This window comes from Dasypus novemcinctus, chromosome 9 (genome assembly GCF_030445035.2).
Source record: "Dasypus novemcinctus isolate mDasNov1 chromosome 9, mDasNov1.1.hap2, whole genome shotgun sequence".
In the NCBI taxonomy this organism is placed as follows: domain Eukaryota; kingdom Metazoa; phylum Chordata; class Mammalia; order Cingulata; family Dasypodidae; genus Dasypus; species Dasypus novemcinctus.
Window position 1 is genome coordinate 94,563,967 of NC_080681.1, and position 23,651 is coordinate 94,587,617.

A 23,651-nucleotide genomic window follows, 5' to 3' on the forward strand; every position below is an offset into this window, starting at 1 on the left:
TTATTGTAGGCTTCAGCTTTTTTGGGTCCTTTTCATAATCTCCATTGCTATATTGATATTCTCTTGTGTTTATCTATTGTTCTCCTGACTTCCATTTTTTCCCCTTTTAAAAATATATTTATTTATTTATTTGAGGTACCGGTGCCAGGGATTGAAACTGGGACCCTCATATATGGGAAGCCCGCACTCAATCACTGATTTACACCAGCTACCCAGTGTTTGCTTTTTCTTTCCATTTGTTTGTTTTGTTTTTAGGAGGTACCAGGGATCGAACCTGGGACCTCATACATAGAAAGCAGGTGCTTAACCTCTTGAGCTACATCTGCTCCCCTCCTGATTTCCTTTTGTTCTTTGTCCACACTTTCCTTTAGCTTTTTGAGCATATTTAGGATTGTTTTTGTTTTGTATTTCATTAAATTGTCCTACATATTAAATTTATTTTGTATTAGAGAAATTGTAGTTTTACAGAAAAATCACGCATAAAATATAGAATTACCAGTGGTAATTTGGAGTTATGTAACCCAGAAAAACATAATCTACTCTTTAAACTTAATCCATTCCTATGTGGAAACCCATTGTAAGTAGGGCTTTTTGATGAGGTTACTTCAATTAAGGTGTGGCTCAACTCAATTGGGATGGGTCTTAATCCTGTTGCTGGAGTCTTTTACAAGCAGAATGAAATTCAGACAGAGAGGGAGAAAACCACAGGAAGCAAGAAAACGAAGGTCAGAAGAAGCTGGAAGAGAAGGGAGAAGCCAGGAGAGGACACCATGTTCTTTGCCCAGGACCAACAATCACCAAGAGCGAGCCCCAGAATGCCACTCTTTGGGAAGAAAGCATCACATTGATGATGGCTTGATTTGGACTTGTCCTAACCTCAAAATCATGGGCCAATAAATTCCCACTGTTTAAGTCAACCCATAGAAAGATACTTATTTGGGCAGCCAGAAAACTAAAACACTACTCTATTATTAACATCTTTCATTAGTGTGATACATTGATTACAGCTGATGAATAGGACGAATTTTAAAAAGTCTTTGAAATATCCCAGGTCTGGTCCTCTTTATTGATGCTTTCTAATGCTTTAATCTTCTCCTTTGCCTGGGTCATCACTGCCTGTTTCTGTAATCTTTTGTTGAAACCTGGACATTTTGATATTTTAATTATCATTGGAATTTAGACTCTGGGGCATCTCTTCCTTAAGCTTGTATCCAACTAGTATATGACAGAACTTTCCTTGAATGCCAGGAGCTAACAACAACAAAATAGTAATAAGAGATGGTAAAAAAGAAAACACCTTTCCCAGTTTTTGTAGATTGACCCATAGAAGTGCTCTCCTTCAGAGCTTATGTATACAATGAGTCTAGAAAATAGCTCCAGTCAAAGTGTAGAGGGCCTTCCTGATCCTCTCTGCACATGTCTTTTCTTGGGCAAGTGCATTTGGCCCTACAAATTCTTCTTATACAGGTTCAAAATATCTCCTTTTCTCTAGAATACAGTTTTCTTATGGTCTTGGGCACTGTATTATATGTCCTACAGCCAGCAATCCTTTGCCCCAGATAGCATGACTTGACTGCTCTCCCACAGTAGTCCATAGTGAAGCTCTCTGAGCTGCCTTCTACATGCAGGGCAAGTTTTGGACACTGAGTCACTTAGCTACCACATGTTACTTCCCTCACCAAAGTCTTTTGCCATATGTTGGAGCAAGATGTCTGCCGATGTCTGCCAGGGTTCAGGCTTCCTGGGTTCCTCTCTTCCCGGGGCTTACTTCTCTTTCCTCACAACCAACCTCCTCTCTGTGCTTACTTCCCAGGGCTCCAGCTCAAGACTCCAACCTCCCTTCCCTATAGTACAGGTTCTCTGTAAGTCCCGTCCACCAAGGGGGGGACTGAACGTCCTAATGCCATGGCCCAATCAATGCCTCAATCATTATTTAATCAAGTAAAAGTAAAACCTCAGAATCCAATACATCCTAATATGCCCAGAGGAAAAGATGAGTTTACAAACATAATCCAATATTTCTTTTTGGAATTCATCAATAATATCAAACTGCTACAGCTGGTAAATCAATAAATAATTATACTGGTTGAAAAAAATCATGTAAACAACAGGAAGATTAAAAGGTAGAAATTGTTAACAGAATTGCCTTTAGTACTTTCAGTACTTCCTTTAGGAAGTGAGATTGAGTAAGAAACAGGGAGGAAGTTAGACTTTATCTTCTCTTTCATGCTCTTCTTAAAATTTAAGATAGTATGTAAGTGTGCCTCTACATGGTAAAAAAATTTTGAAAGCTTTAAAAGTTGTCTTAATGTTACAAAGAGAGAAAGAGAATTATATTCTTATCTATTGGGTAAGAAGATAGATGAAGGCATTTTCTCAAAAGTTTTTAATATCAACGATATGTTTGATATAACTTTCCCACTTAACAATAGTTAAACTAAGAAATCTTGACATTGTTTTTATCTATTGCTGCCACTAGGTAATGGTATCATGGTCTTTTTTAATGGCTCAGATGACAGAAGTAGATTGTTTCTCATCTAAGGGTATTTACTGTATTTGGTCATTTGGTACAATTGTTCATTTTATTGAAAAGCAATGTAAACTATAATCCATGCAGTGCAGCAGTGCTCCAAAATGTATTCACCAAATGCAATGAATGTGCCACAATGATGAAAGAGGTTGTTGATGTCGGAGGAGTGGGGGTGCGTGGGGGGTATACGGTAACCTCCTATATTTTTTAATGTAACATTTTTTGTGATCTATGTATCTTCAAAAAAATACAATAAAAAGTTTAAAAGGAAAAAAAGAAAAGCCAGTAGGTGTGTAGACCTTGATTATTAATAAGCATTTTTAATTAGTGAGCAACTTTATTAAAAATTCTTAATCTATATAAAGATTTTTAATTTCTTGAGTGCAAAATAGAAAACTGAAACCTATGAGCTTAGACACTTTATGTCGCTGTTGTTTCTTGAATTGATATTCATTGTATATACTTTCAGTACTCTCTGAAGTTAAGTTGAAATTCAGGCTTTGCAAGTTCTCACTTGTTATTACAGTTTTATTAAGCTTCAGGGGTTACTTATTAAAATAACAAGGTGGAATTGACTTAAATTGAGAGAATTTTCCTTGGGTCACACAAAATGGTTCTTCTTAGAACCAAATACAGAGGAAGTAGAAGATATAACTGTTGGTACTTCTCTACATAGATATTTTTAGCTACTTGATTTTAAAATATTGGTGGGCTCTGGGGAGGCCAAGGGAGAAGACGGACCAGGGGTTGAGCTTTGTGGGATGAGCTGTATTCGGATAAATAGAATAAGGATGCTGAGCCTGTTCTAGAATGTAAAAGGCGATTTGGGCAGAGTAGAAAGACAGGATTTTCAGGGAATACCATTTAGCCCTCAGAGAGTGAGAGTAAGGGGTGATAGGTTTGGAAAGATGGTTTTGGTTTTTATTTTGGGTACAAAAGCTTGAAACATAGCCTGAAAACTAGGAAGAAGTATTGGAGGTTGTATTAGTCAGCCAAAGAGGTGCTGATGCAAAATAACAGAAATCTGTTGGTTTTTATAGAGGGAATTTATTTGGGGTAGAAGCCCATAGTTACCAGGTCATAAAGCATAAGTTACTTCCCTCACCAAAGTCTGTTGACACTTGTTGGAGCAAGATGGCTGCCGACTTCTACAAGTGTTCAGACGTCCTGGGTTCCTCTCTTCTTGGGGCTCATTTCTCTTTGGGCTCAGCTGCTCTGCTTTCTCCACAAGGCCGGCTGTAGACTATCAGGCAAATGGCTTATCTGTCTTCCCCGGGAACTCTGCTGTGTCCAGTTGAGCCTTCTCTCCTCCCTCGCAGATCTCCTTCTCTTTGTGTTTACTTCCCAGGTTCCAGGATCTAAACTCCAAACTCCCTTCTCTGCAGGGCTGTTTCTCTGTGAGTCCCCACCCACCAAGGGCGCAGGGACTCAACATCCTACTTATGTGGCCCAATCAAAATCTCAATCATTATTTAATCAAGTAAAAGTGAAACCTCTGAATCCAATATAATCTAATATGCCCAGAGGAGCAGACTAGTTTACAAACATAATCCAATATCTATTTTTGGAATTCATAAACAATATCAAACTGCTACAGAGGTTTTTATTTTGTTTTAAGAAAATCAGCTTATTGTTCTTATAAAACATGTATTTTTAGTGTTAAGAATTTAAGCAATGCAAAAAAAAGCACAAAGAAAAGATTTTTTAAAACCCTTAAATCCTATTATCTAAAAATAGTATTACCCTTCAGTGAACATCATTCTAAATATCTTTCTGTGTGTATATACAGATAGACTAATAGAGAAATAGGTACATTTATGTATATATACACTTTTTAAAAATTGCATCATAATACTTGTTATTTTAAAACTAGTAAATTCAATTTTACTTGAATTTAACAGACTAAAAGAAGTTAAGAGAAAAGATGACTTGAAGTAAGGGTTTATTAACTACAAGAGCTATTATTTCTTAAAAATATCAAATTGGTATCTAGTGATTTTTGACATTATGTTGTTTGGTCTTTTTAAAAACATGTTTTTGGGTTTTTTTAAAGATTTATTTTTTATTTATTTCTCTCCCTTCTCCCCTACCCCCCATTGTCTGCTCTCTGTGTCCGTTTGCTGTGTGTTCTTCTGTGTCTGCTTGCACCCTTGGCAGCACCAGGAAACGGCTTCTCTTTTTTGTTGCATCTTGCTGCGTCAGCGCTCTGTGTGTGCGGTGCCACCCCTGGGCAAGCTGCACTTTTTTCATGCAGGGCAGCTCTCCTTGCAGGGCACGCTCCTTGCGTGTGGGGCACCCCCATGCAGAGGTGCCCTTGCATGGCACAGCACTCCTTGAGTGCGGCAGTTCTGCACATGGGCCAGTTCATCACATGGGTCAAGGTGGCCCTGGGTGTCTAACCCTGGACCCTCCCGTATGGTAGGCAGACACTCTATCAGTTGAGCCATGTCTGCTTCCCTAAAATACATTTTAAATTATAATCAATTGGCCCTGATGTAAAAGACAAGGCCATTAACACACTCCATGCTATTTACCACAATCCTTTCTCACAGGTCCAAATATTTCTTAGTCATGTTATTTTACATTGTTAGTTTGTCTAACATGTATATTCTAAAAAGAATAATTCATACACATGTTCAGTATTAATTCATTATTTAAATGGATTCAGTGCTCATCACATATCCTTTTACCAAGACTTCCCTTTTCTTGAAGTCTTAATTTTGTCTGTTTCTTAGTATTGTCTCTTTTAAGTATTTTCTCAAGAAGAGTTTGGGAGAACTCTTTTCTATGAGTTCTTTTATTATATTTGTGAGAATCTTCCTAGTGCCTTTATTATTTTCCCAAGATTGTAACTTTATTTATTAGATAAAACTTTTACTTTGAATGTGGTTTAGAGTCATAAGATGAAACTAAAGAATTTCTTAAAAGTTTTTGCTTGATCAAAACTAACATAAAACTATAACAGATTATATTATAACTCAAATTGACAAACCATTTTCTAAAGTAATTCTCTGATTTATGCTATCATAATTTTCTTATGGAATACTGGCAAAGAATGTAAAGTTACATGTGTAACAAATGGTAAAAAGCAACTATTTTGTGGTTTGAATAAGATGAGTAAAAATATACATGCATTACTCAAAAATATTAAGGTTAATCTCTCTGGAAGGTTAGCTTGCAAATAAATAGAAGAAACCCAAATCTGCATACTGTAAAAGCTGTCCTCTTCAAAATTCTATTTTTCCAGGTAGATACTTCTTCTATTTATGGTGTGTGAGTTGGATCATTTTTCCATTCATTTTGCAATTGATTTCCAACTTTGCCACTTCAGGTAGTTCTCCAAATTTTATTTCTTCTACCTCTAATTCTGTAAGAGCAGCCAGAATTTTTCAAACTCTACTGGTAATTCCATTCTTTCTAAACTCATCTTTTCTCATGGTCAAAATGTGTATTAAAGTTATATCCATTTTCTTTAATAAATTTGCCAAAAAGTTCAAGTCCCAGACCACGTAAAAATATTTCCAGATCTCCAAATGCTGTATATGAACTAAATATGTGATCTTTCTCTTTATCAGAATCTGTTGTCAACAGTTTAAAAATAGTCTTTTTTAAAAAGATTAATTTAATTTATTTACTTCTCCCCCCACTCCCCCTACCCCCATTGTCTGCTTTGTGTCCATTCACTGTGTGTTCTTTCTGTGTCTGCTTGTATTCTCATTAGGCGGCTCTGGGAACAGATCCTGAGAACTTCCAGAGTGGGAGGGACACAATCTTTCTCTTGCACCACTTCAGCTCCATGTTCTGCTATGTCTTCTCATTGTCTCTCCTCTGTGTCTCTCGTTGCGTCATCTTGCTGCGCCAGCTCTCTGTGTGGGCCAGCACTCCTGTGCAGAGCAGCACTCCCACGTGGGGCAGCGTTCTACGTGGGCCAGCTCGCTGCACGGCCAGCTTACCTTTATCAGGAGGCCCTGGGCATCGAACCCTGGACCCTCCATATTATAGATGGGAGCCCAACTGCTTGAGCCACATCCAATTCCCAAATAGTCTCTTCTTTAGTTAATTGTTGAAGCTTTCCTTCCAATGGTTTTAAAGATAAAGAAAGAAAGCTGAAGATCTCTAGATGTTTATTTCTTTTTCCAATTGCACTTGGTGTCTTTCCATCTTTGGTTTGTAGCATTTTATTAGCTCCAAGTTCAAGTAACTTCAAAACTACATGTTTATGACCCTAACATGCTGCCCTTGTTAAAGCAGTAAAACCATTCTCATCCTGGGGGTTAACCTCTGCTCCATGAGCAACAAAGACAGCAACAACCTGAGGGTGACCATCTTGTGCAGCATACATGATTGGAGTCATAATTCTCCTACAAGCAACATTTGGATCAGCATTTCTTGAAAGTAGTAGTTCTACACACTTCAAGAACTGTTCCTCTGAGCCACGAACTGAACATGCAGTTATCAGAGTAGTTTGCTTATCCTTATCGAAGCTTGCACTGGCGCCTCTGTCCAAAAGGACCCAAACCAGCTCTACATTGGCAATGCTAACAGCATACCTAAGAGGAGTCCATCCATACCGAAAAGTGGAATCTACGCTAATGCCAGAATCCACAAGTTCCTCCACTAACACAGTATCTCCTGTGGTCAATGCTTTCTTAAATGTTTCATTCTTTTCTTCAGTGGATAACGGCCCTGTTAATTTCTGAGATGCCTGGTCGAGATACCTTATCTCCCAGCCATCATTCTTGCTGTCCCTACTCTTCCTTCACTAGTTACTGGCAAGCCTCACAGTCCCACTGCTGCTGCCATACCCACCCGGCCACTCTCTCCAAAACTGTAACTTTTAATTTTAAAATAATTTCAAACTTATAGGACAGTTGCAAAAATAACGCAAACCCCATAAAGGAGAACCCCAACACACCAACAACCCTCCAGATACCCAGACTAACAATTTTAACATTTTACCACCTTTGACTTATCTATCTTCTATCTATCTATCTATCGATCTATCTATCTATCCATTTGAGAAAAGGTTGCACACATAATACTTATGTGTACAGTTCCTACAAACAAGGGTTTTCACTTATGTAGTCACTGTAAATGCAGTTATTAAGTCCAAGAAATTTAACATTGTATAAAGCTTACATTCTATATTCCATTATTTCTTATGTCCCAATAATGTCTTTTTGAGCCTTTTCTCCTCCATTTCTTAGATCCCATCCAGTATCATGTGTTACTTTTAATTGTCATTCTTTAATTTCCCTCCTTCCCTCCTTTCTTGCCTCCCTCTCTCCCTCCCTCCCTCCGTCCTTCCTTTCTTTTTAAATTGTGGAACATGTATACGTATATACAACATAAATCTTCCTGATGGAAGGAATAAGGCTGTATACTAGACCCTAACTAAAACATCTGGATAGGGCTTAACAGTTGCCCAGTATTGCCAGATGCCTTAAAATTATCAGTGCTCTAGGAAGTGGATGTGGCTCAAGCAACTGGGCTCTGAGCACTTCATTCACTCACACACTTCAGAAAGACCAAAATGATAGAAATAATGGGTAAGTGTGTGGGGGAATGCTTTTATAACATCGCTCATCAGGTCTATACTCCTTGTCAAACATGTCAACAATACAATCCAGGAAAGCTATTAAAATTTGCCATGGAACATTCTCCTTTACCTACCAGGCCCATGCTAATCTGGCATATAGACTTTATCCAGCTTTTCCCTTCTCATAAATATGTGCTAGTAATGATCAGTATGTTCTCTCACTGGGTAGAAGCCTTCCCTTGTAGACAAGCTACTTTCTTTTTTATAGCCAAGAAACTACTTGGGGGAAGTAGATGTGGCTCAGGAACTAGCTCCCATCTACCACATGGGAGGTCCATGGTTCAGTTCCCGGTGCCTCCTAAAGAAGACAGCAAACTGGCTTGATGGGCAGGTGTGACAAGCTGACATAATAAGATGATGTAGCAAGAGACACAAGAAGAAAAACTTAATGAGAGACACAGCAAAGCAAGGAATAGAGGTGGCTCAAGCAATTAGGCACTTCCCTCCCACATTGGGGGTCCCGGGTTCAGTTTCCAGTGTCTCCTAAAGACACAGCACACAGCAAGTGCAAACAACAAGGAGGGCAGGGAGAAATAAATTAATTAATTAATTTAATCAAATAATCTTTTTTAAAAAAAGAAACTACTTGAAAACATCATTCCAACTGGGGGTGGCTCCACCAAATTTCATAGCAATCAAGTACTCATTTTACAGGACAAATAATTAATGAAATATGCAGGTTTCCCTGTATATCAAAGGCAGTATTAGCCCATACCACTCCCAATCTTCCAGCCTGGGGGAAAGGACCAGCAGGATAATCAAACAACAATTAGCCAAGCTTACTGACTTTCTAGAATTACCCTGGCCTAAAATATTTCCATTAGTCCTGCTCAACTTTCACTTAACCCCTTCAAAAAGCATACTCACCCCATAAAATTACTTCCTCACATGTTTTATAGATCCTAATATTGCTCAAGAAGACCTTAAATCTTGTGAAGCTCTAATGAGCTACTCTCAAGCTTTTGTTTCAGAGGTTGAAGATGTCTTTGAAGGAGGAGACCATCACCTAACTCCAAATGATCCCAAGAGTCTGCAGTCTGGAGAATATGTGCCCGAGAAAAGATATCAATTTAAAAATTCTTTGGAACATGACTGGAAAGAACCTTATCAGGTCCTCCCCACCAATCAATGTGCTGCTAAACTTGCTGGTATAGGCCCTTGGATATACCTATCTCAATTTAAATGAGCATCAACTAACCGTTAGAAATGTATGCCACTGGCGACTGCAATGACAACTGATATGGACAGCTTTCCCCAAGACCCATGGATCAAGAAACACACATTCTTTCTTTTTCTTTCTCCTTCTCTTTCCTTCTTAGTCCCTTGCCATTTGCCATCCTTCTTCCCCCAGCTGTACAAAGGGCTGCCAACCTGGACTATTTATCAAATTGCTGGGTATGTGTTAATTTAGACCTCACTGAAAGGGCACGGTTATTGGCTGTACCTATAGACATTCAGACCTGGATAGATGTAAAAGGCATAATTCACATAGACCAAGTAGGGGACAAAAGGGATGGGTAATTAATAGATAAATATTAGAAATGGTTGCCCCATTGGACTTATCTTAATCTTGAAGAAAAGGGGGCCCCCATTGCACAAATTTCCCAGACTGTAATGAATTTCTCTCTTTGCATAAAGAATGATAACAGCACTGGACCTTATCTAGGGACTATCCCAGTCAATCTCTGCAATCAGACCCTTCAGTATAAACAAGAGGAAGGTACATGGTATCCTCTCTCTAATGACACAATAATTAAACAAGACTCTGTTGATGATGTACTTGACATTTATTTAGAGCTAAATGAAACAGCCTTTCCTACCGTTGGAAACATTTCAAGATGTTGGAAAGCCTGCTGTCCTTGACTATAATGCAGACAATCATACTATCTGTCTAGACCAATTCTTAGGCTTCACTTGGACACAGGTGCCTAACAGTACTTCACTCATTTATAATCATTCCCACACCTTACTCTATCAACTACACTGTAGTGTCCATTATTCACACTTTTTGACTAGGACCCCATGATTTTACTGACTTTGCTAGTAAAGACGCAAACTCCTGGATATCTGAAGTCCAAAAGAGAGCAGTCTGGCCAGCATGGGTTATTTCTTCCTCTGTGGAATGAACACCTCTATGTCCTTACCACCAGCCTGGAGTGGGACTTGCACAATAGCAGGCTTACTCCCTGACCTAGAGACTAGGGACCTTCTTGGATATTGATTTATATGTCCCTCATAAGGGCTGGGAAGTTTTCAGTCATTATTTCCTCAAATATTCTTTCTGCCCCTTTTCCATTCTCTTCTCCTGGGACACCCAATAATGTGAATGTTTCTGTGTTTCGCATTGTCATTCAATTCCCTGAGACCCTTCCATTTTTTCCAGTCTCTTCTCTTTCTGTCCTCCTGTTTTTTCCAGTTCAGATATTCTGCCTTCTAAGGCACTAATTCTGCCTTCAAGCAATTCAAATCTGCTACTATATGCCTTTAATGTATTTTTTATCTCATCCATTTTGTCTTTCATTCCCATAAGGTCTATTACTTTTCTTTGCAGGCTTTCAAATTGTTCTTTATGCTCTACCAGTGTCTTTTTAGTATACTTTACTTCTTTAGTCATATTTTCTGTAAATCTTTGAAGTGATTTAGGAGTGTGATTATCACTGATTAATTGTATTAAATCCTGTATCTCTTCAGGATATTTGGTTTGTTCTTTTGCCTGCGCCATCTCTTCCTGTGTCTCTCTGTCCCTCACCCTCCCGGGAGTTGTGTAGCACTCTTCTGGTCTGCTGACCCCCAAAGCAGGTCCCTCAGACAACTTTGGCTCTTTCTCTGTTGTTTTTGTAAGAGCATTCAACTCTGCCTGTTAGCCTTTTGCCATTGTTCCACAATCCTCTCCAGGCTGCTTTAAAACTGTCTTTCGGCTGTTGTTCAACTTCAAAGAAACACTTTAAGAAACATGGATGATTGGGAAGCAGACTTGGCCCAATGGATAGGGCGTCCACCTACCACATGGGAGGTCTGTGGTTCAAACTCCAGGTCTCCTTGACCTGTGTGGAGCTGGCCCATGCGCAGTGCTGATGCATGCAAGGAGTAGCGTGCAACGCAGGGGTGTCCCCCGCGTTGGGGAGCCCCATGCGCAAGGAGTGCGCCCTGTAAGGAGAGCCACCCAGCGTGAAAGAAAGTGCAGCCTGCCCAAGAATGGCACCGCACACATGGAGAGCTAACACAACAAGATGATGCAGCCAAAAGAAATACAGATTCCCAGTGCCACTGATAAGGATAGAAGCGGTCACAGAAGAACACACAGCAAATGGACACAGAAAGCAGACAACTGGGGAGGGAGAGAAGTAAATAAAAAATAAATCTTTAAAAAACAAAACAAAAAACATGGATGATTAAGGCAAAAAACACAATTACTTAAAAAAACTCTCCAGTCTAGGCCCCACATGCACAGAAAAAGCCTGGTGCTACCTCAAATGATAAGTGAAAGAATTTGTCTTAAATTAGAAAATATTTAAGGTAAATATGTATAAGGTTTTATGATGCTGCATTTTAATTGACTTTTTCATTAACAAGTAACTATCAGTCCCAACAGCATCAGAAAGGGCAGTGGGCTTTTCCAACACTCTTAAACATCCAAGAGGTACTCATCAGTCTGGAAGCCCTGTCTTTCTGGAACACAGGCATAGTTTTCCTTTTCTGTGCTTTAGCTCATGCCACATTTCATATTTGACTTTGAAAATCCTACTTTTCCTTTAAGATCCAGAATAAATACCACATTCTGCCACGATTAGCCCCGGTGGAAATTAGCCCTCCCCTTACACATTTCTAATAGAGAGGTGAGTCTTTCCTATTCTTTTTCAAAATATTTTTCTTCCAAAGGCGATGTAGTGCAGTGGTTAAAAGTAACAACTCAGTGGGGGAGAGGGGTCAGTGCATGGCAACTCTATTTTCTGCGTGATTTTTTCTGTAAACCTACAACTCTCTAAAAAGTGAAGTCTATTAAAAGGAAGGGGAAAAAGGTAAGGACTTTGGACCTAGCCCATTTGCCTTCTCTGTGACCTTGGGTACCTTACCCAAGTTCTCAGGGTTTCAGTATCCTAACCCGTTAAATGGCGGGGAGACGAGGAGAGGTGTATACAGCGTTGCCATACAGATTAAATCAATTAATAGATGGTAAAACACTTAGAATAGTGCCTGATAGGTAGTAAACGCTGAATAAATGTTAGCATTTTGTTTGTTAAGCATTCAGGCAAGTGCAAATAATTCACTGTAGCGGGTGATCTACGAGAGAGCAGAATCCCAGGCCTAGCCAACAGTCGGCCAGAGGCACCTGGCAGCTTTGCGCGCTCAGGTCTGATGCGCACCTGGCTGGGCCGGGCTGAAACTCAGAAGAAGATGCTACCGCCCCCGCCCGCACCACGCCCAGGCCGCGGCCGCCGACTCCTCCGGCGCCGCGTGCCCGCGGTCATGTGATTGGGCCAAGATGGCGTCGCGCAGCTTCTTCTGCCTCTTGGTTACAGTTCTTCTGCCCGCGTCCTGCGCGGTCTCGGCGCCCGCGCGTCTTGAGCCGCCCGCGCCGCTTCCGCTGGTGATCTGGCACGGGATGGGTGAGTGAATGAGAAGAGGGTAGAATGGTTTGGCGGCTCTTTCCCTCTCCAACCTTGGTTTCCGCAGAAAGAGGGTATAGGGGACAGTGGTCACGTAGCGCCCGGCTGGCCCAGCGTTTTAGAATTTTGGAGGCTATCTTGCATTCGGAAGGGAGAGGGGGGCTCTTTTCTGGTGAGCGCTCATAGTGCGCTGTGCGCTGTGCACTGTGCTAGGAGTTTCACGGGCTGTCCTGGTTTCTCGCAGCCGTAGCGTCAGGATGCGGCACTCGGCACTCGACCAGCAGGCATCTGGCAACATTATCGGGACATCCATTCTTGTATTCAATCGCACATTCAACAGGGATTTGTTAGGCACCTACAGTTCATTCATTCAACACCTAGTTATTCGGTTCTTGCTAGGTATTGAGGTTACAGCAGTGAAGTAAAAGACTAAATTGCTTGCTCTTTTATAAGTTACTTTCCAGTGGGAAGGAGAGACAATCAGTCAAAATAGTAAAACAGGTATCAAGTGCTGATAAGTGCAATGGAAAAAAATTAAGCAGGGAGGGGGATAGAGACTGTGGAGGCAGAGACTTGTAATTTTATAGAGGAAGGTCAGGAAAGACTTCACTGAGAGTGACATATGTGCAAACCTTGAAGTGTGTGAGGGAAGATCCCATGAAGATTTCTCGTAGAAGGAACAGCAACTGCAAAGGCCCTGAGGCAGGAGTACATATGGCACACTCAAGGAATAGCAGTCAGGTCAGTGTGGCTTTTAACTGAGTGAGCAAAGGGAAGAGGATAGGGGTTTAGATCAGAGAGTTAGGGAAGGTACAGATGTCGTTGGGCCCACTAAGGCTGTTGTAGGGACTTTGGCTAGAGTGCGATGGGAAGCTTTCGGGGAATTTTGAGGAGATAAGTGACAGGATCTGACTTAGACTTAAAAGGATTGCTCTGGTTGTTAAGAATAGATTGTAGGGGGTCATGGACAGTTTCAGGGAGACAGGTTAGGAAGCTACTGTGATCCTTTAAACAAGACATGATGGTGGTTTGCATTGGCATAGTAAAAATGGAGGTTTTGAAAAGTGGTCAAAGTTTGAATCTATTTATATGTATATATTTAAATAAAAGTTTATTGAAATATATCATTCATATATGAACATACATAAACATTAAGTATATAGTCAGAGTTCTGAACTTACAAAACAAACATGTATATCGTCATACAGGGCTCCCATAAGTCACCCCACTGACAACAAGTTTGGATATATTTTGAAGGTGGAACCAATGGGATTTGCTGACAGATCATATGTGGGGTGAGAGAGAGAAGTCAAAGATTACTTCATGGTTTTTGACCTGGACAACAAGAAGGATGATGTCACTTTACCAAAATGGGGAAGCCTGTAGGCTGAGCAAATTTAGATTGGGGAGAAGATCAAGAGTCTGATTTTGGATTTATTAATATTGAGATGCTTGTTAGACACCCAGGAGGTGTTGTATAGACATTTGGGGTGCAGAGTCAATGACGGAGAGATACAGACTGGAGATTTAAGTAGGTAACCTTCATCATATGAACAGTATTTAAAGCCATGAGAGTAGGGGAGATCGCCTAGGGAGTAAGTGCACATAAAAAAGGAAAGCAGTCCACGGACTGAGCCCTGAGGCACTCCTACATTTGAGGTTTCAGGAGAAACTAGCAAAGGAGAGTGAAGGAACAACTAGTATAGGTGGAGGAAGGTCAGGACAGTGTATTGTCCTAGAAGCCAAGTGAAGAAAATGTTTCAAGAAGAAGGGATTGATCAACTGTATCAAATGTTGAAGAGTCAAGTAAGATAAGGACTGAGAATTAATTATTGGATTTAGCAATATGAAGAGTGTTAATGATTTTAACAAAAACAGTTTCAGTGGAGTGGAGAGCGCAGAAGCCTAATTGGAGTTAGTCAAAGAAAAATACTTGGAGAGGAATTATGAGCATAAACTTTTAAGGCCCTGTGCCAGCTGTAGGGCTACAACAGTGGGATTGAAAGAGGACACAAGATAAATACTCTTGTGTTCTCCCAGAGCTCCAAGTTAGTCCATAGAGGAGGCAGTGAAATAACAATTATACTTCAGTGTGGTGAATGTTGATCTGAGAGAAACAGAAGATAGTCGAGGCCTCAACTTTTCTTTCTTAAAAAAATGTTTCTTAACCTCCTCACAGGTTGAAAATAGGATGATTAAGTTCAAAATGGGACATGAGCTCAGTCCACATCTCCCACTCAGTGGTCAGTAAGTCTGCTTTCACTTCTTAGCTCTGGCTCCTTTAATACAGGAAGAGAAACTGAACAGGGACCAGGATGAGGCAAGTAAGGTACCTCGGGTGCAGAATTTAAGGAGGTTGGATGATGGAAAAATTTTGGCAATGGATGATGATGATGGCGGCACAACTTCATGAATGTAACACACTGAATTGTCTATTTGAAAGCAGATAAAATGGGAAATTTTAGGTTGTATATAAGTTACCAGAAAAAAAAAAAAAAAAGACCATGGAACTATGCAATGCAAAGAATGAAACTGATGTAAACTATGTTAACCCTAATATAACTAACTCAGTGGTATAATTATAATATTGTTTTATCAATTGTAAACAAAGATACCACACTAATGCAAAATGTTAATAATAGGGAAATTGTGCGTTTAGGGGGGTGATGTATGGCAGTGCTCTACTTTCTGCAGGATTTTTCTGTAAACCTACTACTGTAATAAAAAAAAGTAGTGAAAAAAAAGAAAAATCTAAGGAGACACTTGCTCTCAAGTTGTGCAAGTTAAGAGTTAAATAATGTTTGTATTCATGAGTTTCCATCATTGTTTTTGTTGGCTAGGAGATAGCTGTTGTAATCCCTTAAGCATGGGTGCTATTAAAAAAATGGTTGAGAAGAAAATACCTGGAATTTATGTCTTGTCTTTGGAGATTGGGAAAACCGTGAGAGAGGTAAGCCTGTTCATAGTTCTGTTCCTTTGAAGGTTTGCTGACTGGTGTCAGAACTGTCCAGTTAAAATGCTTACCTTTCCAGACGAGCAGAGCCAGCCAGCCGTAGCCTGCACCCTCTCCTACACACTTACCCTTAGACACCCCTTCTTCCCCCTCCCCCTCCATCCCCCATACTCCCCTTCCTCCTCTGTACTCTTGCAGGGGCCACCCTTGCCTTCCCTCTCACTTCTGTTGTTCCTCCCCTGGCCTCCTGCCCTTCCTCTTCCCACCACTTCCCTTTTCCCTCAGTTGCCTCCTGCCTGCAGTTTTTGGTATTCACCCTCACCAGTGACCAAAGAATTGACCATCCAAAGTCCAGCTCCCCAGAAAACTGCTGGACTTGGACACCACCATCTTGGCTACTTAAGCATGGTAAGGAAGTTGGCAGTTAGCATCGGAAAGAAGGGAGAATCAGTTAAGAAGATGCACAAGGAGAGTGGTGCATGTATCAACATCTCAGAAGGGAAATGTCACGAGAGAATTATCACTTTGGCTGGGCCCTCTATTGCCATCTTTCTTTTTTTTTTAATTTTTAAAAAATTTTTCTGACTCTTTTTTTTGTCTTTATTTTTTTAAATTACATTAAAAAATATGAGGTCCCCATATACCCCCCACCCCCCTAATGCCTTCTTTCAAGACTTTGCTATGATCATTGACAAACTAGAAGACATCAGCTGCTCTGTGACCAATAACACAGCTGCTAGCAGACCCCTGGTCACCCTGAGGCTGGTGGTCCCTTCTAGTCAGTATGACTCTCTCATTGGGAAAGGTGGCTGCAAGATCAAGGGACACATGAGAAAGCACGGGGCTCAGGTCTAGGTGACAGAGGATATAATTCCAACTCAGCTGAGCAGGTCATCACTATTGCTGACATTCTCCAGTCCATCACTGAGTGTATCATACTGATCTGCTGGTCATGTTGATGTCCCCTCTGAAGGTCGTGACCTTCCCATACCTTCCAGTTCTCTGGACATCTTTGCAGGTAGTCAGGACAGATACAGCACAGGCAGTGACAGTGTGAGCTTTCCCCACATCACCCTGACCTGGAGGGACCACCTCTAGAAACTTGTACATTCAAGGACAGTATGCCATTCCACAGCCAAATTTGACCAAGTTGCCCCAGTTGGCAATGCAAACAGTCTCATTTTCCTAGGTTGCATGGTAACAACAGATTCAGTGCATGTGTAGATGTATCTACTCAGGCTACTTCTCATGAATTCACCATTCCAAATGATTTGATTCGCTGCGTAATCGAGCATCAAGGCACCAAAATCAGTGAGACCTGTCAGATGCCTGGGGCACAGATCAAAATTATGAACCCAGTGGAAGGATCTTCAGATAGGTTACCGTCACTGCATCTGCCACCAACCTTAGCCTGGCTCAATATTTAATTGGTATCAGGCTTTCCTTGGGGACCCGTGGATGGGGCGCAGTGTGGACAATATGGATGCACGTGTGATCCCTTTCTGCTGTTCACCACCACCCATGATCCATCTGTGTAGTTTCTGAACAATCAGCCATTGCAGAATTTAAAGATATTGTAGGGCGGCGGACTTGGCCCAGTGGTTAGGGTGTTCCATCTACCACATGGGAGGTCTGGGGTTCAAACCCTGGGCCTCCTTGACCCGTGTGCAGCTGGCCCACGTGCAATGCTGATGCGCACAAGGAGTGCTGTGCCACGCAGGGGTGTCCCCCACGTGGGGCTTGGAGCGCGCCCTGTAAGGAGAGCTGCCCAGCACGAAAGAAAGTGCAGCCTGCCCAAGAATGGGCAACACGGACAGCTAACACAACAAGATGACGCAACAAAGAGAAACAGATTCCTGTGCCGCTGACAACAACAGAAGCGGACAAAGAAGAAGACGCAGCAAATAGACACAGAGAACAGACAACCAGGGTGGGGGGGGGAGGGGAGAGAAATAAATAAATAAATCTTTAAAAAAAAAAATTTTGTAAATTTTAAAGGGTTTCTAAAAACCGTCCATTTGTGAGTCTCACCCCCCCACGCCATGGCTCCCTCATCTGTTTGTTCATTGTTTTTTGCGCTTGTTGTCTGCTTGGTTTTGTTTTTGTGTTTGTTGTTTTTTTGCTCGTTGTCTGATCACTGTCTGTTTTTTCTTTAGGAGACACTGGGAACCAAACCCAGTACCTCCCATGTGAACCATATCCACTCCCTGCTTGTTTTATTTCTGCTCATTGTCTGCTCTGTTTTTTTGTTTTGTTTTGTTTTGTTTTGTTTTTTTACTCATTGTCTGCTCATTGTTTGTCTTCTTTAGGAGGCACCAGTAACCGAACCTGAGACTTCTCATGTGGGAGGCAGGTGCTCAACTGCTTGGGCCACATCCATTCCCCTGATTTTTAAATTAAAGCATTTTATAATCCCTTTCTCTGTTCAGCTGTTAATGCTGAGTATTTAATTTTATAAGCCTCTTCCTGTTTTTTGTTTTTGCTCTTGAATTTTTTTCCTGCTTGTTATGGATATATAAGAATGGAATATTAATACATTTCAGTTTTAGAATGTAAAAAAATATATTTTGAAATTTTTAAAGCAAACTAAAAAGTAGTAAAAAAAAAAAAAAGAAAAAACAAAAAGGAAACATGTTCTAACCCATGTGACCATTTGATTTTAAAGAAACCCAGAACACTAGCAGCTCTGCATTAGAAGTCAGTCGTCCTTGCAAAATCCTATTTAGGTCTGTAATGTCAGGAATTTTTTTTTTAATTGAAAGATGGACTAGAGCTTTTTCTTTGCAAATAGAAGCTGGATGCCACAGTGGAAAAATATAAAATTTTGGCAAGAAATCATACAATGATTCTTTAACTCTTGAGTGCCTTATATGAGGACACCAACGTAAACAATTTCACCTCTTAGAGGCGATGCCAATGGTTGTTTTCAGCCCCATTCTTTTTTTTTTTTTTTTAAGATTTATTTATTTATTTAATTCCCTCCCTCCCCCGGTTGTCTGTTCTCTGTGTCTATTTGCTGCGTCTTGTTTCTTTGTCCGCTTCTGTTGTCATCAGCCACAGGGGAAGTGTGGGCGGCGCCATTCCTGGGCAGGCTGCGCTTTCTTTCGTGCTGGGCGGCTCTCCTTATGGGTGCACTCCTTGCGCGTGGGGCTCCCCTACGCGGGGGACACCCCTGTGTGGCACGGCACTCCTTGCGCGCATCAGCACTGTGCATGGGCCAGCTCCACACGGGTCAAGGAGGCCCGGGGTTTGAACCGCGGGCCTCCCATGTGGTAGACGGACGCCCTAACCACTGGGCCAAAGTCCGTTTCCCCAAAATGAGTTTTTTCTTTTTTTTTTTTTTTTGAGGTCCCAGGGCTGGAGATTGAACCCAGGACCTCATATGTGGGAATCCAGTACCCAACCACTGCGCCACATCAGCTTCCCTAGCCCCATTCTTTCACTTCCTTGTGGCTTCTTTTTTAGGACGTGGAGAACAGCTTCTTCTTGAATGTGAATTCCCAAGTAACAACAGTGTGTCAGATTCTCACTAAGGATCCTAAATTGCAACAAGGCTATAACGCTATGGGATTCTCCCAGGGAGGCCAATTTCTGTAAGTCCCTTTCTGTGATGTAGCACCACTTACATGAAATTGATTTTCTCCTTTTACTTAGATAGAACTGCTCTGATTCTTTTGAAATCCTCAGCTGTCTTGGAAAGGAAACTAGTCTAAAATGTCCTATGTAAGAAACTTTATGAAACTTAATTTATTTTCTATGAAAAAATGAAGATTTATGTTTGCCCTTATCAGAAGCATATCCTTAAAACTCTGTGGCTTTAGGGAACCATGGAGGATTAAGTAGCTTGGTGTGTAAAGCTGATCTTGATGATACATTTCCACCTAACAGAACTGACAACTCTTTTTTTTCCCAGGAGGGCAGTGGCCCAGAGATGCCCATCACCTCCCATGATCAATCTGATCTCAGTTGGGGGACAACATCAAGGTAACTTTGATTGCTTTTTTCTTTTTTTCTCTGTTCTAACCCATGTAACCATTTGATTAAACAAAACAAGACCAAAAAAAAATAGCTCTGTTTGCAAAAGAAGTCAGCTATCCTTGCAAAATCCTGTTTCTGTTGCTTGTGTCATACTAGTTTGAATTGAAGAAAAATAGGAAGAGGCCTGGAACACAGATGAATCATCAGGTGGCCATCCACTTCTTTCCAGTTAAATTGGCATGGTTTCATGGAATTGAGATGGTTGCAGCCATGTAGCAGGAGGTGGTCGAAGTATTAGGAAAATCTAATGACCTTTCCTTGCTTCCTGACATTGGCAATGTCCTATTGAATTTAGGCTTAGGTAAAGACTAGTGCCTAAGATTTTTTTTTTTTTTTTAAATACATCTAGACAAACTGGTTTATTCAAAGAGGTACAAACTCATATAAGCTATTTTTTCTATGGCAGTGGGGACTGAAATTCTCCTTTTGATTTCTTTTTTTTTAAAGATTTATTTATTTATTTAATTTCCTCCCCTCCTCCGGTTGTCTGTTCTCAGTGTCCATTTGCTGTGTCTTGTTTCTTTGTCCGCTTCTGTTGTCGTCAGCAGCACGGGAAGTGTGGGCAGCACCATTCCTGGGCAGGCTGCGCTTTCTTTCGCGCTGGGCGGCTCTCCTTACGGGGTGCACTCCTTGCACGTGGGGCTCCCCTACGCGGGGACACCCCTGCGTGGCAGGGCACTCCTTGTGCGCATCAGCACTGTGCGTGGTCCAGTTCCACACGGGTCAAGGAGGCCCGGGGTTTGAACTGCGGACCTCCCATGTGGTAGACGGACGCCCTAACCACTGGGCCAAGTCCGTTTCCCCTAAGATTTTTTGTCTATAAAATTAAGAGCAAAGACTAAACCCTTTGGAAACCAATAGGTTTTCTATTTAGACTGAATTACATGCTTTTGGGGAGGCCTTTTTCTTTGGACTAGACATTTTATCTCTTGTGTTAGATAGAGCTTTAGCTGGTATGGTATGGAGGCAGAATGATTCTACTTATTATCAGGAAACTTGGATCTACCTATTCTGTTACTCAGGGGCAAGTAATTTGGTAGCTTAGGTTACTTTCACAGATGGGGGAAATTAAAATTTGGCCCTGCCCATCTTGTGGGAGAATGAAATGAAATAATAGGTAGGAAAATACTTTTTAAATGTATAAATATTATACAAATACCAGTTGATAAAAACAGCTTTATCATTCATTCATTCAACAAATATTTTTTGAGCACTTCCTATATGCCAGGGACAAGACAGACAAGGTATCTGCCTTGATGGAGCTTTCCTTCTAGTGGGGGGATGAGGGGAAGGAAAAGATTGACATGAAATAACTAAACAAATATAGACAGTGGTAACAGTGATAAACAGGAAAAAAATCGGGATAATATCTGAGAGACAGAATAGTGGTTATAGTGGTTAAAGGTGTGGGCTCTGGAGCCACACTGCCTGTGTTCAAACACTGGCTCTATCATTACTGTCTAACCTGGACAAAGTTTTTAACCTCTCTGTTTTAAAGTTTCCTATCTCTATTTTGGGACAAATAATGATATCTATTCAACATAGAAGTTGTGAGGATTAAATTAATTGCTGCCATAAGTGCTATAACTATGCCTGGCAATGAGAAAACATTATTGATGAGGGTAAGAGTATAACTGGGCTCGAAGCCAAACTCAGCATGTAAATGCAATGCCTTCCCCCCAGCGTGGGACATGACACCCGGGGATGAGCCTCCCTGGCAACGAGGGACCACTATCAACTACCAACTGATGATGCAACTGGAAAATGACCTTATACGGAAGGTTCAATGCGGATCAGCAGAATATCCATGTCTACATAAAATACCATGACTTTAAAATGCTGTTTGACCTAAAGTAAGGGGGAAATGGAAAGGAGAAATGAGTTTATATGGCTACGAGTTTCTAAAAAAGAGTCTGGAGGCTGGCAGAAGGTTTGCCCTCATGCACAACTGAGCAGAGTCAGAGAGACAGATAAAGCAGATACAACCCCCAGATATTGGTTCCTTTGAGGGCTAAAGAGACCCATGGGAGTTATGGTCATGGCCGATGGGGTTAACTACCAGGGCAGATGGCCCCTCTTTGGAAATGGTGTTTATGTGTGGTGAATCTGGACTCAGATGGGATCTCCCTTCATAAGACTTTCATGCTAATGTGCTGGAGGTGCAGTTAATGTTGGGGTTTAAGATATATTTAGGGGATTTGAATCTCTGGACTGACAATGTGATAGCCAGATCCTGAGCCTCAACAGACTCCAGCAACTACAATCTGATTTATTGGACTTACCACACTCACCTAAGATGGAGTTGAAGAAGGACAACCACCACACCATGGAGCCTAGAGTGATTACAACTGAAAATGGGAGGATTGCATCCAGCATCCAGGTGGAATCTGAGCCTCCTCTTGACATAGAGGTGCAATGGACACAACCAATCCAATGTCCACATAGAAGAGGTGGCATTGGATTGGGAAAAGTGGACATAATGGACAAAGGGTATGGGGAAAGGCAGGAAGAGATGAGAGGTGGAGGCGTCTTCGGGACATGGAGCTGCCCTGGATGGTGCTTCAGAGGTAATCACCGGACATTGTAAATCCTCACAGGGCCCACTTGATGGAATAGAGGAGAGTATGGGCCATGATGTGAACCAATGTATATGAGGTGCAGAGGTGCCCAAAGATGTACTTACCAAATCCAATGGATGTGTCATGATGATGGGAACGAGTGTTGTTGGGGGGGGGGGAGAGGGGGGGGTGGGGGGGGTGGGGTTGAATGGGACCTCACATATATATTTTTAATGTAATATTATTACAAAGTCAATAAAAAATAAAAAAATTAAAAAAAAAAATTAGAAAAATTAAAATAAAAAAAAAATAAAAAAAAAAAAGAGTATAACTGGGGGAAGGGACTGGAGTGGGGAAAGGGTGCTACATAATTAGGCCAGTTTGATAAGGCTTCTTCCAAGCTAAGACCTGAGAGATGAGAATGAACGCAACCATGCAAAGGAGGAAGAAAAGCACATCCTCAGGGAAGAGCAGGTGCAAAGGACCTTTGCCAGGAAAGAGTATGAGAGCACCAGAAGGAAACTTGTTAGGTTATAAGCTCTCAATCTATTATTTTTTAAGGAATAAATGGATGAACCAGCAGCTGACTCTTATTAGGTTGTTGATGGTTTCTCACAGTGCTTTGCACTTGGTCGATATTCAGTACATGCTTATTGAATGAATGGATATTTGTCTTCTGTCACTGCAGGTGTTTTTGGACTACCTCGGTGCCCAGGAGAGAGCTCTCATGTCTGTGACTTGATCAGGAAAACACTGAATGTTGGGGCTTACTCAAAAACTGTTCAAGAACGGTATGTATGGCTGGCTGAAAACAATACAGAACTGTCGCTGTGGGAAAATGTTGTGCAGATGTTCATGCTGTCAGTGATTTCCAGAGTAGTTGCTAATGATACTCAAATGAGATATTTTTTGTAAAAACCTTTAGAAAATACTAAGCCTAAGGAATTACTGTTCATATTTGGAGGACAGATTTTTTCTGTTGTTAGCCTCCTATATCAGTGTCACCATCCACTCATGTATTTGGGTGTTCATTCAAAAAATACAGAATCACTTTGGGAATATGTTCTTTTGCATTTGTTTCCAAATTTAACTATATATCAGGATACCTGGCAATTAATTAAAAATAGATTCTAGGGCTCTGTCCCTAGAAATTCTGAGTCAGGAGGTCTGGAATATTCTAGGTGATAACTGGGATTTAGTCTCAGCCAATGTGGTTCTGGTATCCATCCTGCTGTGTTCCAAATGTATCATTCTTGTCTCATAATAACTCTTTGGTTCAACACCTCCTTGAAGCCATTTTCCAAGGCACAGCCTTGTGAATGACTCACATAGAAGGAGCCTGCAGCTAGCTCTCCTTTCTTTTCCT

The 23,651-nt window shown here is 41.1% G+C and overlaps 1 protein-coding gene and 2 pseudogenes across 1 annotated transcript in view; 2 read left to right on the top strand and 1 right to left on the bottom strand.

Annotated features, from left to right (window-relative positions):
• Positions 1 to 5,683: 5,683 nt before the first annotated feature.
• On the bottom strand, positions 5,684 to 8,212 carry LOC101432777 (ankyrin repeat, SAM and basic leucine zipper domain-containing protein 1-like; annotated as a pseudogene).
• A 4,378-nt stretch (positions 8,213 to 12,590) lies between these two features.
• Positions 12,591 to 23,651, top strand: part of PPT1 (palmitoyl-protein thioesterase 1) — a 54,303-nt gene continuing 43,242 nt past the window's right edge. Inside the window, exons 1-5 of the mRNA XM_004450628.3 lie at positions 12,591 to 12,736; positions 15,577 to 15,686; positions 19,155 to 19,282; positions 19,603 to 19,673; positions 22,974 to 23,076. Of these exons, the coding sequence (XP_004450685.1) occupies positions 12,613 to 12,736; positions 15,577 to 15,686; positions 19,155 to 19,282; positions 19,603 to 19,673; positions 22,974 to 23,076 (536 nt within the window). The 5' untranslated portion in view covers positions 12,591 to 12,612. The remainder of the gene's footprint in view (positions 12,737 to 15,576; positions 15,687 to 19,154; positions 19,283 to 19,602; positions 19,674 to 22,973; positions 23,077 to 23,651) is intronic.
• On the top strand, positions 16,219 to 17,287 carry LOC139439687 (poly(rC)-binding protein 2 pseudogene; annotated as a pseudogene).